Below are 19,978 nucleotides of genomic sequence, written 5' to 3'. Positions count from 1 at the left end.
ACGCCATGGACTGCAGCCTACTAGGCTCCTCCGTCCATGGGATTTTCCAGGCAAGGGCATGGGAGTGGGGTGCCATAGCCTTCTCTTTGTTTTGCCATAGTATCAAAGAAAAATATTGGTAATTACCTGCAAAGGGTCTTAAAGTACTTTTCTCTGTAATTTTGTCTACTTCAACTAAAAAACATATCACGACAAAAGGAATTAATACATTAAAAAAAAACCTCAGTTTTAAATTCTAAGATAGTAAACAGGGATAGGAATATTCCACATAAAACACAAACTCTTGGGTGGGCTCAATCATTTTTAACATTAGGATCCTAATACCCAAAAGTTTTAGAACTGCTAGCTAAGAGTCTCCCAATATAATATATATATAATCCACTAATGAGGGAAGGCCTTCCCTGGTGGCTCAGATGATAAAGAATCGCCTGCAATGCAGGAGACCTGGGTTCCATCCCTGGGTTGGGAAGATCCCCTGGAGAAGGGGAAGGCTACCCACTCCAGTATTTTTGCCTGGAGAATCCCACGGACAGAGGAGCCCGGTGGGCTACTGTCCACGGGGTCGCAAAGAGTTGGACATGACTGAGCGACTAAGCACAAGCGCAGTGAGGGAAACCAGAGGGAGAAGGTAGAGAAGAAAGCATCGACACTTCGCAAGCTGCAGAGAAACAGGAGCGGGATGGCAGCTGGCACAGGGCCCCGCCATGGCGTCCGATGGGCCGTTGGCATCCCGTCTATTGTGCTCCTGCTTAGTCAGTCGCGTCCTACTCTCTGCGACCCCACAGGCTGCAGCCCGCCAGGCTCCTCTGTCCGTGGGATTCTCCAGGCAAGCATACTGGAGTGGGTAGCCATTTCCTTCTTCAGGGGGTCTTCCCAGCCCGGGAATAGAACCTGGGTCTCCCGCATTGCGGGCAGATTCTTTACCAACTGAGCTACAAGGGAAGCTCAAGTGAGAAGATGTAAACAACAATAATAAAAGCTTGTATGTGTTAAGTGAATTCCATCTGTCAGGTATTGTGCTTGGTAATTTGCCTCCAGGATCTCAATGAAGTCTCATTACTATCAAGAAACAATTAGATACCATCATCTCTTTTTATAGATAAGGAAACTAGCATTAGAGAAAAGTTAAATGATTTGCCTTAGGCTAGAAAGCTGGGCTCTGGGACTCCAGGTCTGATTGTGACCAAAACCTGTGTTCTTCCCACTGCTTAACACGGCACAGCCTCTCCCATCCTATAATCAGAGGTAAGAGATCTTTTTATAAAAACCCTTTTCAAGAATTCCTTGGCGGTTGAGGGATTGGGACTTGGTGCTTTCACTGCTATTTGATCTCTGGTTGGCAAACTGACATCCTGAAAGCCATGTGGTGCAGCGAAACGCAAAACAAACAAACAAAACAAGCTCTTACGTGGAGGGCAAGAGCTGCAAGAAAAGCAAGTTACTTAAACCTGCTTGGGGCGTGATCGGTATGAGGTCACAGGACCATCAGCTGCAACTGCCATCTACTCTGCAGTCCTCAGACTTCTGTTAGCTAATAAAAGCCAGCCTCAGCTCATGTGATGCTGACACCAACATCTGTGCAGCTCCTGAGATTTTCACAATAACATTTCACTTGATCACCCTACCTTCCACAATCGCCGCAAGTATGGAGAGACGAAAATTTAAATGGTGACTCAGAGAGTCACCAGCCCTTAGTGAGCTCATGTTTTTCAGAACCAATCCTACACAGAAAACTCCCAAACACAATATGCTTGTCATACAGACTGCTTAAAAGTCATTAGCACAACTAATGGAAGTTCTATCTAGATCTAGTGTTTGTTAAAAGCAGAATGCTAGACCTGACCCTAAAATCTAACCCTTTTCCCCCCATAAAAATAACTGTTTAAATATAAATTATGGAAATATCCATTAAAAGCAATCTCTTAATTAGAAAATAACATTTCTAATGAAATAACATTTCATTAGAAAATAACATGACTATAGACCTCAGCACAACAGATATTTGGGTATTTGCTGGCTGAACTGAGGATAAATTTAGGAAGTCTAAAAAATGCCAAAGTATCTTCTTTCATCTTACTTTCTACATGATCCATTATTGCTTAAGTTTTCCCATCTTCTCACCTTAACTAGCCTAAGTGAGTAGGATTTTCAGCAATCTTCTGAGAAAAACAGGTTCCCAGGGGTGCTCCCTCCAAACTCATGAGGGGACTGAAGGTGCTGCAACCAACCCGTCCCTCCCTGAGGGGGTTGGCTTCCCTTGGTCCCCCTGCTCTGGGGCGTGGCCCTATCCATCTTCCCTTTCTTTTAAGACAGAAAAAGAGAAGCAGAAGCTGCTGGCTCTTGTCAGGCTGTACAAACTCCTGGGACAGACTTTATTCAATCAGAATAGTGTTTCCCTAGTAACTGGCTATGGCACACACTGATACTTCTATCTGCTCCCGCAGTGGAAATGCCACCACCTTCTCCATTTTTTTTTTTATTTGGCAGCATGGCAAGGCGTGAAGGATCTCAGTTCCCCAACCAGGGACTGAACCAGGCCATGGCACAGAAAGCCCAGAATCCTAATCACTAAGCTACCAGCGGGGCCTCCCCTGTGGCTCAGCTGGTAAAGAATCTGCCTGCAATGTGGGAGACCTGGGTTCAATCCCAGGGTTGGAAATATCCCCTGGAGAAGGGAAAGGCTACCCACTCCAGTATTCTGGCCTGAAGAATTCCATGGACTGTTATAGTCCATGGGGTCACAAAGAGTCAGACACGACTGAGCAACTTTCACTTTTCCTTCAAGCTACCAGGGAGCTCCCTGCCACCACCACCTTTTTGGGGAAAATGACTTTGTTTTGTTCTAAACTAACTGAATGAAACCTTCCAGCAATTTCTTTTGATTTGTTTCTTAGAATTCTGGAAGGAGGAGGCCTGCACCGTGAGGGATGTTTAGGGAAAGATGACGCCCAGAGCAGGAGGTGCCAGGTGGCGGGGAAAGGCTGGGAAGGACGACGGATGCAGAGCCAGTGTGTGGGGTTCACATCTGGTAACTAACAGCACGCCTGAACAAGGCACTGACATAATGCGCCTTAGTTTCCTCACCTGGATTCGAGGTATAACCACCACCACTATGTCGAACACTGTTCTGTGCAAAATCCACATGAAGCACGCTGCTAGGCGCCTCAGAGTGCCCAAAAAGTATCACTGGCGGGACTTCCCCGGGGGTGCAGTTGTTCAGAATCCGCCTGCCAATGCAGGGGTCATGGGTTTGATCCCTGGTTTGGCAAGATCCCACTCGCTGCAGGGCAGCTAAGCCTACGTGCCACAGCTACTGAGCCAGCAAGTCGCAATTACTGAAGCCCATAAGCAGCAATGAAGACCTAGTAGCCGATACAGAAAATGCACAGATCTTAAAAAAAAAAAAAAAATATATATATATATGTATATCAGTTGTTTCTGCACAGAGATAAGCAAACGAAGACAATGACTGAATGGCAACTGATGGCATTAAATCCACACAGGAATCTCTTCACTGAAGGAACCTACGGGACAGGGAAGTGTGGAGATGAACTGGCCCAGGAAACGTGGACGTGATGGCTACTGACTTAAACTAAACATATTTCGTCTCTGGGCGACGAAAGGTTAGCAAGATATTCTATTTCATGGGTGAAAACGCTCATGTCAGGGAAAACAGAACTTCCTCCCGAGCCGGGAGCCTTTCACCAGCTATGACCAAAGGGAAACGTCCCAGTCTTGTTTCACTTCCTTTCTTCCCACCGTAGTACCTTTGGGCAACGCCACCTGGAAAAAGGTAGGCGATGCCCCGAGGAAGAAGAAATAGGAGGCCCTATCTGAATAGGAGAGATTTAAGTGATATAAGAATTACAGAAACATCATGGGTTTGTCAAATAAACTCCGAAGTTTAGGAACACAAAGGCCCTACAGTCAGAATTATCCTTTCTCCAGTTTCTGAAGACGTATTTCTATTTTCAACCTTTATTTTCTTTATGATTAGTTGTCACTGTGTAAGACTAATTCAGTGGCATGAAACTATCAATTAAAATTAAGTTGTCAGGATGACAGACACATACATATATTCATCTCGTGGGACAGGAAAATGAAGAATTTGATTGGTCAAATTATCCAGGTTGTCTTTATTTTACAATAAAGTGTAATCATCTGTAAGGTAACCATCTGTACCAAGCAGATTTGCGACAAGAGTCTCATGTAAGACCACAGAGGTCTGTTTGATATGGGTAACTAACTCAGGATCAAGGCATTTTAAGCTTGAGTTCTGGGTCTTTAAAGGAGGCAAAGATGCAATGCTGAGCGACTGGGAAGATGAAGAGGAGGAAACAGCTCCTACGTTTCAGGAAGGAGCCAACAAAATTATGATATAGTTTTCCTTTGGCATCCTTCAACCTCCCACTGCCTCACCTCTTGGGACTTAGGAACGGAGGCTTGATTACAAATTAACTCGTACACAGCTGTGGTGGTCGTGCTAGACAGAATGAAGCTTTCTCGCTATGAACGCAGTGTGAGGGTGAGGGAGGCTGGTGTGCAGATTTGGGGACAGCCAGACCACAGTGCCTGGCAAACGGGTCTCCCACCCTCACGCTCTGGGCTCCCCTGATGGCTCAGCGGCAAAGAATCTGCCCGCAACACAGGAGACAACAGGATTGATACCTGGGGTCCAGAAGATCCAGCGGAAAAGGAAATGGCAACCCACTCCACTGTTCTTGCCCGGGAAATCCCATGGACAGAGGAGCCTGGCCGGCTACAGTCCATGGGGTTGCAAAGAGCTGGACATGACTTGGTGACTAAACAATCCTCATGTCTGCTCCTGGGTCAGCAGCTCCAGTATCTTAGATTTTTAGGGATTCTTCTTGTCATCATCTACTTCTGAAACCATAGATTCTCTAAACCTTAAAATCTTTTTCCTTGGGAGGATGTTAAAAGGATATGGGGAGTTGGGAGAAGTTAATTATTTGTAAATCAAGGGCTGAAATGTGTGATGGTCTTCATACAAGTGAAGGGTGACATGTATGTTTGACACAGAAATAATCCCCATTCTTTCAATAAATTAAAAGGCCAAAGTCACTAATGCTTGTCTAAACAAACACAAAAGCAAACAATGGGGGAATGTGGAAGAGAGTTCAGGTTAACCAGTTTCTCTACCTGCTCTAAGTGGGGCCAGTGGTACAAATTCTAGGCATTTCCCAAAGGCATTTTCCTTGAATGTGACTCCATATCAAGGACTGAAAAAGCTTTTTATTTTTCGTTTTCTTTTTTTGACCCCAGGATCAAGGACTGGGGAGAGGATTATCACTTCGTTCACTTTGTGATCTTGCTTCCTTTGATCAGGCTGCAATTTTTAAACGTTACTTGCGAAATGGCTTACCAGATTTTTCAGCAGTGTGGACAGTTCCTTTGTAAGCGTGGAAAACTTGACAAAAGCAGTGCCAAGATCTGGGTTGTCTCGACTTAAAAAATTACTCCCAAACTTATCAAGAACTTGTGCATAGTTTTCTTCATTTTGTACATGGTCTGAAAAGAAGAAGAAAGAGGAGTCTGAGCTGTTATGTGCCACAGTGACAAGTTACTCTGAACACTGGCTGATCACCAGACACTCTCAAAAAGAAAGCAGAGAAGCTGGATCCATTCTTTACTGAATGTATCTAGAAGGTGGCTGGCAGTGTGCTGAGTGTTCTCACTCTATCAAAGGCAGCTCCCCTCTTTTGTTTCAGAGCATTGAGTTCATTTATACCCCCAATTAATCCACAGATGCACCACAGGTTAAGGGGTCAAATGACCAACCCATTTTCAAGCATTTAAGAAACCATGATCGTCAGGAAACAAGTCAGACCTGATTTTTCTTTCTCATACCCCAGATGCAGTCCCTTGGCCTCTACCTTTCAAAATATAACAAAAATTTGACAACATCTCATCGCTCCCATGACTATCAACCTCATCCAACACCATCCATCATCTCTTGCCTCCATCCCTACGACTCTTCCTGTAAAAGCTCCTTGTTGCAGCCTCTGGTCTGTTCCCAGCACGGCACCCAGTGTGATCCTGGGGAGTTGTGCATCTGATCCCGTAAGTCTCGTGGCAGACACTGTCTCTCCCCATGTTCTGAGTTCTTGCAGGCTTACAGAAAGGGGTACTGCACATCCCCATACCCTGAAGTAACCCGGCACCGACCAAGGACGTGTGAGCGCAGGTGGTGCCAGCCTCACGTGGCAGCGTTTCAGTTCCCCGTGCTCAGCTCTGCACGTCTCTTTCCTTGTGCTGGAGTGCAGGGATGCATCAATTTATATGGAGGTCCACAGCAGATGCATGATATTTATGAAAAGAATAAATGAACACAAAACCGTCTATCAGAACCATACCTTTAAAGGCTTAATTCAAATGACAGCTCTTTCTCTTGTAAGACTCCCCTTACTTGGCAATGATTTTTCCTTGCCCGTACTGCTACTGCGGTATTTTCCACCACGTCACATCATATTCGTGTAAGTACTGCTCTTTCCCTGCCCCCAGACCACGAGAGGCAGGGCTTCCCAGTGGCTCACCTCTGCATTCGCACCCAACACACACCACTCACGTGTCAGGGAGCTTAGCTTATGAGGCTAGGGCTCAGTAAAGAGGTGTTGACTTGGATTCCTCGATTACCCTTTTGGGAATTTAAGAAGCATTCACTCCTTAAGTCTCCTGGGTTGTTCGATAATTGAACACTAAATAATTTAAAAATATTTCACTCTCTAACACACCTTTGATAACTGCCTGGGAGCAACAGTGTGTGTGAGCCTGGACTGGTGGATGCCCCAGAAAGAAGTCAAAATACGACAAAGGTAACAAGCATCACAGCATCGAGCGAAATGAAACGAGGCCCGAGCAGCCTTCTAATTGTCACCACATTAGAAATGCATGATGCCTAGGGTGGATGTCAGCATTTCGGGTTGAGATATTAAAAAAGATAAAATGCAGTTCTAGTTACCTCCCGTAAAGCTGCTCTGAGAAACACAAAAGAAAGGCTACATCAGCTGCGGACAGGATGCCCACGCCTGGCCTCCTTCGTAAGCTGGAGCTACCCCAGCACCTCCTTCGTAAGCTGTCTGAGGCCAAGGGCCTCACCTCGCCCCTCAGAAGCCCACTCTGCCCGACATCCTTTCCTGCTCTGGAGGTCAGCAAAAAAGGGGTTCAGACACCTGTTCAACCGCTTTCAAAGGAAGGGTCTCAGAATTAAAACCTAAGGGGCAAGCTTTACGTGGCAGGCTTTGTGTCTGCTTGAAATTAGAACATATTTCAAAGGATACATTGAAATCTTTAGATTACAGGATACCCAGGTACCTACCAACCAGTTAAGACATAAACTATTTCAGGATGCTTCTTCTCTCCCTCTCACGCTGCCCAATTCCACCTCTTCCTCCCCTTCCTCGCCACAGCCATTATCCTGAATTTGGACTTCAGAGAGGGGTTAGGAAGTTGTATGAGAAGCTCTCAGTTTATGAGGGATGACAGATTCACCAAAAAATAAGATGGACTTGGACAAGGCAGAGAGCGAGGTCACAGGAAGTCGGCTGAGAACCTTCTCTGACCCAAATGCTTTTCACAATATTATATTTAACCCACACCAGAACTCTGGGAAGAATTATGCTTATCAGGTAGGTAAAATAAAAAATATGATGAGAGAGGCAGAAGGTAAGACTGGATAAGTTTAGGCAAGATCATGGGTCCCGTATGTTTAGCCCACAAATGAATCACTTCAGTGGCTCAGTTGTGTATGACTTTTTGTGATCCCATGGACTGCAGCACGCCAGGCTTCCCTGTCCATTACCAACTCCCGGAGCTTGCTCAAACTCATGTCCACTGAGTCATTGAGGCCTCAAATCATTAGCCATATATATCTATCTATCTACATACACACTGACAAGAGTGTATGTCTATATGTAATAACCACATTTCTATGTGCATACGTGCTAAGTTGCTTCAGTGTCCAACTCTTTGTGACTCTATGAACCATAGCCCGCCAGGCTCCTCTGTCCATGGGATTCTCTAGGCAAGAATAGTGGAATAGGTTGCCTGCCCTCCTCCAGGGGATCTTCCCAGGGGATCGACCCAGGGATTGAACCTGTCTTTCTTAACGTCTTCTGCGTTGGCAGGCAGGTTCTTTACCACCAGGACCACCTGGTTTAAGTCCCACATTTATAATCTATACACATGTATATGAAATTTTACACATCTGAAGATAGAACAGCTAATTCAGTGAGCTAAATCTTAGAATACTACCACTAATTCTACTGAGGGTTTAAGTGATGGGAGTTAAATAAAAGGTGCTTAGAACAGTGCCTGGCAGGCGGCACATGCCCCTAAATTGTCAGCCACTACCTCTATACCCATGATTAATTACAATATCGAGATGTGTTTCATATCAAATAACATAGGAATGTAGGTCTCCCATGTTTCAAGTATTTTTTTAACATACTGCATTATAAAGCCAACAGCGACAATTCACCCGAAAGATTATATAACCACACACATCCCTTTGTACAAAATTAAGGGTTTACCAAACAGGCTTTCAATAGGCACAGAGGGCAAGGAGGCAGGATCCTGGTGGAGGCAGAAGGGAGGGACAGATTACAGAGTAGAGTAAGCAATTTGAGAGGAATGTAAACTCAGGGGTTTAGGGAAGGAGAGGGAAATGAAGGCCTTGGGCTAGGGGAGCACCGTGTAGGCATGGGTGGGACTTGGGACGCAGAGAATTGGTTCAGGACATCTCAGAGAGCAGGACAGTCTGTTATAAGAACTTTACTCAAGTGCCTGATGACTTTTGGAAGCTGGTTAAGTAGGGGCTGGGGTTGGAACTTCCTCGGTGGTCCAGTGGCTAAGACTCCCGAGTTCCTGATGCATGGGACCCAGGTTCAATCCCTAGTCGTGGAACTAGATCCCACATGCCACAACTAAGACCCGGCCCAGTCAAACAAATAAATCTTCAAAGTCGAGGCTGGGAGAAGCAGGTGAAGACAGAGATGGAATAAAAGGAAAGAAAAAAAAAAATAAGGTGAGCGAGAAATCTGATCCATCTCTTATGGAGACCAATGTTTTTCTAATATTTATAGGGGATTCCCTGGTGGCTCAGATGGTAAAGCGTCTGCCGACAATGCGGGAGACCTGTGTTCGATCCCTGGGTTGGGAAGATCCCCTGGAGAAGGAAATGGCAACCCACTCCAGTACTCTTGCCTGGAAAATCCCATGGATGGAAGAGCCTGGTAGGCTACAGTCCGTGGGGTTGCAAAGAGTCAGACACGACTGAGCAACTTCACCTTCTGCCATTCAGGGTATAGTTGCAGAATATAAGGCAGCAAGTGCTATGTTGCTTCTTTCAGTTCTGACGAAAGAACAAAGTAATACAGTTTTAACAACTGAACCAGAAAGGGCCACTTAGTTAGGATTTCAACTGCTGGCATTACTTTGGAGAGATGACGAAGATACACTAATCCCCTGATGTGTCCCACACAGCTTGAAATCACCTTTGTATACTTACTCAATGGCTCAGCAGGTAAAGAACCAGCCTGCCAATGCAGGAGACACAGGAGACGAGGGTTTGATCCCTGGATCAGGAAGATCCCCTGGAGGAGGAAATACCAACTCACTCCAGTATTCTTGTCTGAAAAATCCCACGGACAGAGGAGTCGTGAGCCACAGTCCATGCAATGCAAAGAGCTGGACACGACTGAGCACAGTGCACACACACACACATTTAAGCACCACGGCAGTATCTAGGTAGTGACCTCTTACTCCGGCTGTTTAACAGTGGCAACTGCTAGTTTGCTGAGCATTCAGTACTGAGCACTGCTGAGCACGCCGCTCACTGCACTGAGCACTTTACATACATTCCTTCAATCACGCTTATTAACAAGCCTATGAGATAAGTACTGTTATCATCCTCATTGGGAAGATACTGGAAAAAAAAAAAAAAAAAGGCCAAGGCCACACAACGCATAAGGGAACTTAAATTAGCACTTTTTACTCTCAGAGCTGTGAGACACACTCAGGTCTATTACTGACACTTCGTGATGCATTGACCCAGCAACTTCACCTTCTTCTAAACCTCATCCCCATGCTATGAAATGGAGGTAATGATGGTACTGACCTCACAGGAGCATGGCAGAGATGGAGTAAGATACTGAGTGGTATACAGCAGACTCGATACATTTCTACCACGACAAGGGCAACAACAGTGATGGGGACAAACAGCAGGCTGCCCGGCCTAGGCTGGGGGGCAGGGGCTTCCAACAATATTCAGAAAGTGATGTCTGCACTCAGGAGTTTACACTCCTAGTGGCTGGCAGTAACAGGTGCCTTGGGAATACATTAAATACAGTGTTCTTTAAAATATCTTGTATTTCTCCAGTGAGGCCTTCCCTAGAATTTTCAGAAGCACAACAATGATGACACAGGCCTTTCTCTGAGGGGTGTCTGCCTGACTGTCACCCTGTTAGACTTTACCTACCTGGGAAATGTTCCCAAACCCTCCCTGACTGGCCCATCAAGCCCACCTCCGATTCTGTCCCTGTCATTTAATTACGACACAGATGATATTCTAAAACCTAAGGCAGCTGTTTTACAGATAAGAAAAGGGAGACTCAGTGGTGAAGCCAGGTGAGGACCCAGCTTCGTCGGATTCCAGACCTCATCCTTTTCCACTGACAGGCTCAGGAAAGATGGTCACGGCTATGGGGATACGAGTCACAAATAATTACGTGGAATCTATTATGTGAAAGACTGGATGATGAATAGCAAGAAGAAAGGGGGGGAAAGATGGACCTCCTGGCCCATGACAATAATATGATTATTATAATAACAATAATAATTGTAACAATGAATGATAGCTAATTTTTAAAAAGGTTTATTTATTATTTTTGGCCGTGGGTCTTCATCGCCGCACGGGAGAAGTCCATTGCAGTGGCCTCTCTCGTTGCGGAGCACGGGCTCAGTTGCTCCACCGCATGTAGGAGCTTCCCTGGTCGGCGAGCGAATCCGTATCCCTTGCACCGGCAGGCGGATTCTTAACCACTAGACCACCAGGGAAGTCCCCTTGTAGCTACATTTTTTGATGACTCACTATACCAGGAACTGTGCTAGATATTTTTCCTGAGAATTTAATGCTCACAAGAACATGCTAATATTACCCCCCTTTCACATATGCAGAAGTTGGCTTAGGGAGGTTAAACAAGTCACATCCGGTGACACAGCTAGCAAGCGGTGATGACACGTGCTGACTGCAGAGCCTGAGTTATTTTTGACTGACTGGGCGGCTTACAAGATCTTAGCTCCCCAACTAGGGACCAAACCCAGGATCACGGCAGTAAGAGCACTGGATGCAAACCACTAGACCCCAGGGACGTCCCCCTAGCCTCGTTCTTAACTGACAGGCTTGGCTAAGTGCTGGGGAGCCCCTGGTGCTGTTGTTCAGTTACTGAGTTGTGTCCGACTCTTTGCAACTGCAGGGACTACAGCGTGCCAAGCTTCCCTGTCCCTCACTATCTCCTGGAGTTTGCCCAAGGTCACGTCCATGATGATGCCCTCCAACCATCTCATTGCAGATTGCCTTCAATCCTTCCCAGCATCAGGGTCTTTTCCAATGAGTCGGCAGTTGGAACCCCTAGTTACTTCCTAATTTGAGCCAGATGTCAAGTGATGGAGGGACTGGAAAATCGAGGTCTTAGTGCAACCTATATGCAACCCTGGTCAGGCGACTAAGGCTCTTGGGGGCTTTAATTTCATCTAGAAAACAGGTCTAATGAAAGCTACCCAGCCTACTCCTGGGGGCTGCCTACCAAGAGGTAAAAGATGTCATCATTAATGTGAAAGCTCTTTGGGGGAAAACAACGGCAACAGTAACAACAACAGAGGACACTAGACGATCATAGAGGATTATTTCTATTTAATGAGTATCAGGCCTGGAAGGCACTCATCATAAATCCCTCCTAAAGAGCAGCCCCAACCTGGACCACCGCAATCAAATGCTCACAGAGGCATCACACCTGGTGGAGGGACACAGTTCTGGGTGGGGCAGTGACCTGAGTGTGAACCTCCCTCTGGTCCTGCCTGGCCGTGTGTGATCCGGGAAAAGGAACCAAAGTTTTCTGGGTCTTGACTTTGTATGTGAACTGTGGTGGATGATATCCAGGAAGTACACAGCAACTCTCCATAAAAATATCTTTACTTTTACTACTTCTATTCACCCTGAGATTGAGGGCTGAAGTTCTGATGTGATGGACGTTCAAAGAGAATCCAAATTTTATGGCTTCTTTTTTTTTTTTTTTGGAGGGCTCCAAGTTACATAAGAAGTTCCCCTGGTGGCTCACACGGTAAAGAAGCCGCCTGCAACGCAGGAGACCTGGGTTTGATCCCTGAGTCAGGAAGATCCCCTGGAGAAGGGAATGGTAACCCACTCTAGTATTCTTGCCTGGAGAATTCCACGGACAGAGGAGCTTGGCGGGCTACAGTTCATGGGGTGGCTAAGAGTCGGACACGACTTGAGTGACTAACACAACAACGAAGGTACGTAAGACAACTGTGGACCAAAGCCTGGCCTTCCCCTTTACCAGCTGTGGATCTGGGGCAATCTCTGTGCCATCTCTGATGACTCTGCTTAACTGCAGTAATACCTACCTAACAGAGTTATTATGTACAATGGATGAAAAGAGTCTATAATGTGCCTCTCTCTGCCTGGTTTACACTGGCTGTTTATGAAACATGGAGATCTTAGCTTCCCCAACTAGGGATCAAACCAGGGTCATAGCAGTGAGAGCACGGAGTCCTAACTACTAGACCCCAGGGAAGTCTCCCAAGCCTGTGCCCTTAACAGGCTCCGACTGGTTAGAGTCTAATTAATAGGCTTGGCTAACTGTTGGAGCCCCTGATGCTGTTGTTCAGTTAGTAAGTCGTGTCTGACTCTTCGTGACCGCACGGACTGCAGTACGCCAGGCTTTCCTGTCCTTCACCATCTCCTGGAATTTGCCCCTTCCTCCCTCCAAAGCAAGACTCACTTCCTCAGTTTGCTGTATTCTCTTTCCTGGGAGCCTAGCTTCTCTTCCAAGATCTTTATGCAAGTTATCTTCCACACCAAGAGTCCATAGCAACTTGTGCTTGTCAGTTTATCCTTATGATATTAGAAAAAATCTTCAGGAGGACAGTTTAAGTAGAGGTATTATTGTACTATAGTTACACAACCTAGCCCAAGTTCCCAGTCCACCAAACTTCATCACAGTTCCAGGCCTAGCCTGCCTCTTTCAAGATCAAATGCAACTGTGATCTCCCAAGCAAGCCTGTCATTCCTTCTCAATCTCTTGCAACACCCAGGCTCCTAGCCTTGTATAATCTGTTGTTATGCAACCAGTTCCCAGCGCTGAGACTGACGTACAAGTTAGTGTTCAGTAAAATGCTCAGTGTCTATAGTGAATTCTCCTGGAACAAGTCTTCTTTCTTCCTTCAAAAGAAGACTCAGCATGGGCCATGTGCCAGGGGTGAAAAAACAATGAACTATAACAACAATAAAAAAAAAAGGCCATGTAATACATGTCATAAATTATAGTGCTGGCATAGAGGGGGAAGCAATAAATTCTTTTATACTATACTATACATACCTGGTGGCACAAATCATACTTGCACAAAATTAATTCCATTTGGTTTTAAAATTACAAATATAATCCATATAGTACTATACAGATGTACAAAGATAAAAATTATCTCTTTCTTCTTCTTCAATCATCTCCTTGAAACAAGCCAAGTTAATAATCTGTAAACTCTTTTTACACATAAAAAATATATACACACATACAGATTTTCTCCTCTTTCTTAATTCACTTAAAAAATAAATGAGGTATTACATAAGACTCCATGGCTTGCTTTTTCTCTCCTGAATAAAGATTGAGAAATTCAATACAATTAAATCTAATTATTTTAATTGTGATCATCTATAATAAACCCTATCATAATTCACATCTGTTATGAAAAGACTGTTTTGCCTAAGGGGTGGCAATTTTTTGTAATACTTGTCACGGATATTTTTTTCCCATTTGTCTTTTCACTTTTCAGTGGTGCCCATGGCCATGAACTTTTGAAATTTCATGTAGTCAAATACACCCGTTTCTAAAAAATATTTATTTCATTGCACCGGGTCTTCATTGCGGCACGTGGGATCTTTAGTTGAGGCATGCAAACTCTTAGTTGCAGCAAGTGGGGTCTAGTTCCCGGATCCGGTGACCCTGCATGGGGAGTGCAGTCTTGGCCACTGGACCACCAGGGAGGTCCCAAATATATCAGGCTTTACTCAGAAGACTTAAGAGTTTCCTGCACTGCTTCTACTCCTTAACCCTTCTAATGTTCAGTACTTTTTCTAAACATCTAAGTCTTTAATCCAGTGCAATGTTATTTGTTCATACAGCAGGAAGAAGGGTTCTAACATTATTTAAAGTATGTCCTAAACCTTCTAGTATTTAATTTGGTTTTCTTTTTAATATTTAAACAGTCAATTCATCAGCAATGGATGCATTCATATGGCACAAGGAAGAGTTCTAATTTTATTTCCTTTCTGTTGTATGAAAATATATTACTGTTTAACATAGCCGGTTGTAGGTACCCTTTCAATATCTGATAAATGAACACATGGCAGAACTTGAATGGAGCTGATCAGGCTTCATAAGAGATGGTACCTGAGCAGCAACCTAAAGAATATATAGTTAACAAGCTGATTTAGGGTGAACCACGCTTCAGGTAAGAGGTAGCAGCCTACTGCCAAGGCACCATCAAGTAGCCAGGGGTTAGAAAGCGACTACCAGGGGGCCTTGGGTCTCTCCAGAGCTCACTGTCTCTGGTCTAGAATCAGACATGCTAAGTTTAAAAGCACTGCCTTCCACTCCCGTTCATTATCACATGGGCTCAGATCTCTTTTGCCATACCAATCCATGAAGCCAGTAAACCTACCCTGTGACCCCGAAAACAACCTGTTTTAATTTCATAAGATGCCATGTGACTGGGGGGTGAGTTCTGGACTTAAGAGCCTGTATTTTCTGACATACAACATCCACCTGATTCTGAGCAGTTATTTCATGTCCCTGGGCCTCCGTTTCCCTATCTGTTCCCACTCTCTGCACTGGTTAAGATGAAAGGTAACATCCTTGGAGACAGAAAAGCCCTGTGTACGTTTTGTTTTTTTTTTTGTAAATTGTCTTTCTCCATACCACTTTGGGTGAGTCATCTCACTGCCTTTTCAAGGTCATTTTGAATTGGGATCGGTTCTTTCCAAGTTCTAGCTGAGCTTCTGCAGGAATCTGCCTGAGCCCCAGGGGTGTTATCTGGAAACGCAGCGTGCAGACTCCCATTTCCACAGTGCTGACAGACCCATTAACTCACGGAGCCCCGAGAAAAGATGCCCGCAGAGTTCCACGGGGCTATTACTCAGCATTTAAACGGCACTTGAGCATCACTCCGTTATAGCAGAAGCAGAAATGTTCTGTCTTCTGGCTCCATTATTCAGGCTTCCTAACTGCCAGATCAAATACGCATCATGGCCTGGTTTGCTGATGGCTCCTGAGGTAATTTTAGATCTGGCCCCTGAAAAAGCTAAAAAGGAGACGAGCAAATTCCTCTCCTACTCAAGTCTTCCACAGCAGGAGTGCCCATCACCCAGTGGAGCCAAGTTTTCTCATAAAAAGATGAACTTTAAAAATATGGCTTAAAAAAAAATATGGTTTCATATTTCACTAAAAACCTGCATCAAGCACCCACACTGAGATACAAAGATTATTTAGGTCATTATGTCTGTGGCCTCGGGTGCATCTTGTGGCCTTAGTGGTTCCCAGCTTTAGCTTCCTGGCTAATAAATTATGTGGAATTTCTGCTCTGTGCTCTGTGATGACCAAGAGGGATGGGCTGGGAGAGGGGTGAGACGGAAGCTCCTGGGGGAGGGGATATATATGTACTTACGAGTTGATTCACGCTGTTGTACAGCAGAAACTAAAACATCATTGTAAACAAATCATACTCCAATTAAATACATAAAAATTTTAAAAGTTTTTAGAAATTCAGGAGAAGACCCATTTTTGTCACATTATAAAGGGATCTATGACTTCAGAATTTCAGAAGCACAGAGGAAATATTCAGTTCAGTTGCTCAGTCTTGTCCATCTCTTTGAGACCCCATGGACTGCAGCACACCATGCCTCCCCGTCCAACAACAACTCCTGGAGTTTACCCAAACTCATGTACATTGATTTGGTGATGCCATCCAACCATCTCATCCTCTGTCGTCCCCTTCTCCTCCTGCCCTCAATCTTTCCCAGCATCAGGGTCTTTTCAAATGAGTTAGCTCCTCGCATCAGGTGGCCAAAATACTGGAATTTCAGCTTCAACATCAGTCCTTCCAATGAACATCCAGGACTGATCTCCTTTAAGATGGACTGGTTGGATCTCCTTGCAGTCCAAGGGACTCTCAAGAGTCTTCTCCAACACCACAGTTCAAAAGTATCAAATCTTCAGTGCTCAGCTTTCTTTATAGTCCAACTCTCACACCCATACATGACTACTGGAAAAACCATAGCCTTGACTAGATGGACCTTTGTTGACAAAGTAATGTCTCTGTTTTTTAAAATGCTGTCTAGGTTGGTCATAACTTTCCTTCCAAGGAATAAGTGTCTTTTAATTTCATGGCTGCAGTCACCATCTGCAGTGATTTTGGAGCCCCCCAAAATAAAGCCAGCCAGTTTCCACTGTTTCCCCATCTATTTGCCATGAAGTGATGGGACCGGATGCCATGATCTTCGTTTTCTGAATGTTAAGCTTTAAGTAAACTTTCTCATTTTCCTCTTTTACTTTCATCAAGAGGCTCTTTAGTTCTTCTTCACTTTCTGCCATAAACGTGGTGTCATCTGCTTATCTGAGGTTATTGGTATTTCTCCCAGCAATCTTGATTCTAGCTTGTGCTTCATAAAGCCCAGAATTTCTCATGATGTACTCTCCATAGAAGTTAAATAAGCAGGGTGGCAATATACAGCCTTGACGTACTCCGTTTCCTATTTGGAACCAGTCTGTCCTTCCATGCCCAGTTCTAACTGTTGCTTCCTGACTTGCATACAGATTTCTCAAGAGGCAGGTCAGGTGGTCTGGTATTCCCATCTCTTGATGAATTTTCCACAGTTTGTGGTGATCCACACAGTCAAAGGCTTTGGCATAGTCAATAAAGCAGAAATAGGTGTTTTTCTGGAACTCTCTTGCTTTTTCGATGATTCAGTGGATGTTGGCAATTTGATCTCCAGTTCCTCTGCCTTTTCTAAAACCAGCTTGAACATCTGGAAGGTTACGGTTCACGTATTGCTGAAGCCTGGCTTGGAACATTTTGAGCATTACTTTACCAGTGTATGAGATGCGTGCAGCTGTGCGGTAGTTTGAGCATTCTTTGGTATTGCCTTTCTTTGGGATTGGAATGAAAACTGACCTTTTCCAGTCCTGTGGCCACGGCTGAGTTTTCCAAATTTGCTGGCATATTGACTGCAGCATTTTCACAGCATCATCTTTTAGGAGTTGAAATAGCCTCACTGGAATTCCATCACCTCTGCTAGCTTTGTTTGTAGTGATGCTTCCTAAGGCCCACTTGACTTCACATTCCAGGATGTCTGGCTCTAGGTGAGTGATCACACCATCATGATTATCCGGGTCAGGAACATCTTTTTTGTACAGTTCTTCTGTGTATTCTTGCCACCTCTTCTCAATATCTTCTGCTTCTGTTAGGTCCATACCATTTCTGTCCTTTATTGAGCCCATCTTTGCATGAAATGTTCCTTGGTATCTCTAATTTTCTTGAAGAGATCTCTAGTCTTTCCCATTCTATGGAAATGTTAGCAGAATCTAAGACAAATCTTCTTGCCCTCGACAAGGACAGAGTGCAGTGCATTCAGGGGAGGACGTCAGCACACACACACGAAAGTGGTCAAGAGGGCTAGGCTGGATTCCTTGATTGTTACTTAATTTACTTTTTGGCTGTGCTGGGTCTTTGCTGCGGTGCAGGCTTTTCTCTGGCTGTGGCAAACCAGGGCTGCTCTCCAGTTGCCGGGTGCAGGCCCCTCCCTGTGGTGGCTTCTTTTGTTGAGGAGCATGGGCTCTAGCGCATGTGGGCTTCAGCAGTTGCAGCTCCCAGACTCTAGAGCACAGGCTCAGTAGTTGTGGCACATGGGTTCAGCTGCTCCAAGGCATATAGGATCTTCCCAGATCAGGGATCAAACCTGTATCTCCTGCACTGGCAGGTGGATTCTTTACTACTGAGCCACCAGGGAAGCCTGGACTCTGGTTTTGGTCCCTGGGGAAAGGCATTCCTTACTGGCCCTCATGGGCTCCCCTTAGGGTAGGTACTGTGAATTCTAGGTGGCAAAAGAATCTTAATCTCACTTTATAACCACTTCTCTGGTGGTTCAGTTGGTAAAGAATCCGCCTTCAATGCAGGAGACCCAGGTTCGATCCCTGGGTTGGGAAGACCGCCTGAAGAAGGGCATGGCAACCCACTCCAGTATTCTTGCCTGGAGAATCCCATGGGCAGAGGAGCCTGGTGGGCAACAGTTCATGGGATTGCAAGGAATTGAACACAACTGAGCCACTAACACTTTCACTTTCAACTCATAATCAGACATGGTAGGGATCATCTTCTCTGTTTCACAGATAATAAAATGAGGTCCTGAGAAATGAAGGGATTTGCTAAGAAATGTGCAGCTACAGCTAGCCCGGGCACATCCCAGCTCTTCTGCACTGGGGCCACTGTTTCCACTCGTCACTGTGCCTGCAGCCCAGGAGCAATACAGCAAGACAGATCTCTCCATCTCAGGACTCACGTAACAGACATCACCCTGAGGGCAGACAAGCAGGAAGAGGGCTGTAGAACTGCAGCTAGGTACCACCTAACTGTGCTGTCTGGGACTGAGAATACACAAAACAAAATGGAGTGTAAAAAGAAACAAGGCTGAGTAGTACTTTCTTCTGTTAGTTAATTTGAATTTTCTACAGCAAACATGGTAATCCACATTACACTTCCACATGGGGAGAAAAAAATCAAATAGAAAATGTCACTCAAAAAAAAAAAAAAAAAAAAAAAAGTCAGCCCCAGGCATTCCAAAGAAGCAGCCCCCTGCAATTCTCCACACAGAGAACGTGTATGGTAGATGAATTGTCTGAGACACGGAAGAATACCATTCTGCCACCGGTGAATGCAAGCGATGTCATCCTCACAAAATCATCCTCTGACAGCTCCTGAGCATTCTGTCCCATGGGACTGATTATCAGTGAAAGACACTTCATGATCAATAGCAACTTGCTTGATTTCCATACGCAAACAGAGGATCAGAAAAATCAATGTGGAGTTATCTTTCCAGGCTAAAGACTCAACTGGAAAGTCCCTCCAGTCCTGGGAACAGACACTTTACGATTCTTGTCTGCTCCCAAACCACATATGGCATTCAACACACGGCCGACTGCTTTCTGGAGGTTATCACAGAGCATGGCTGCCTTACGATGGTGTATGAGGTGAAGAACCGCGATGGAGCTGCTTCACGTGTGATACGCCAGGTGATCGGGAGAGCGTGTGTGAAAAAAGAGAGGGTTTAAGCACACCTGGGGAAAGAAACATACACAGAAACAAACCCAGAGACCCTGGCTTTGCTCCAGAGAAGTGAAACATCTTCATACAGGAAAAAACAATCCGAATTTGATGAGATATAAACCATCCAAGAGCACGGTCGAATGCAGTTTGAAACAAGCAGGAAGGTACAGGCAGGCTACAGAATCTTAGCTGCAGTGGTCAGCAAGGGCTGTTCAAAGGAGAAAGGTGGTCCTGAGAAAAGAACTACAGACCTAGAGATGTTCCTGCTGAGTGAAGTAAGTCAGACAGAGAAGGAGAGATACCATGTGACACCCCTTACATGCAGAAATGATACTAACAACCTTATTCA

General features: G+C 45.1%; 1 protein-coding gene across 2 annotated transcripts in view; it reads right to left on the bottom strand.

The window, feature by feature from the left end:
• ASAP1 (ArfGAP with SH3 domain, ankyrin repeat and PH domain 1) overlaps nt 1-19,978 on the bottom strand; it is a 335,803-nt gene that overhangs the window by 106,652 nt on the left and 209,173 nt on the right. For both annotated transcript variants that reach the window (XM_052651849.1, XM_052651850.1), the window contains exon 5: nt 5,384-5,529. In XM_052651849.1, the coding sequence (XP_052507809.1) occupies nt 5,384-5,529 (146 nt within the window). The remainder of the gene's footprint in view (nt 1-5,383; nt 5,530-19,978) is intronic.

Source organism: Budorcas taxicolor, chromosome 14 (assembly GCF_023091745.1).
Source record: "Budorcas taxicolor isolate Tak-1 chromosome 14, Takin1.1, whole genome shotgun sequence".
Classification (NCBI taxonomy): domain Eukaryota; kingdom Metazoa; phylum Chordata; class Mammalia; order Artiodactyla; family Bovidae; genus Budorcas; species Budorcas taxicolor.
Note: the sequence above shows the minus strand (reverse complement) of the source record. Positions and strands in the feature narration are given on the sequence as shown.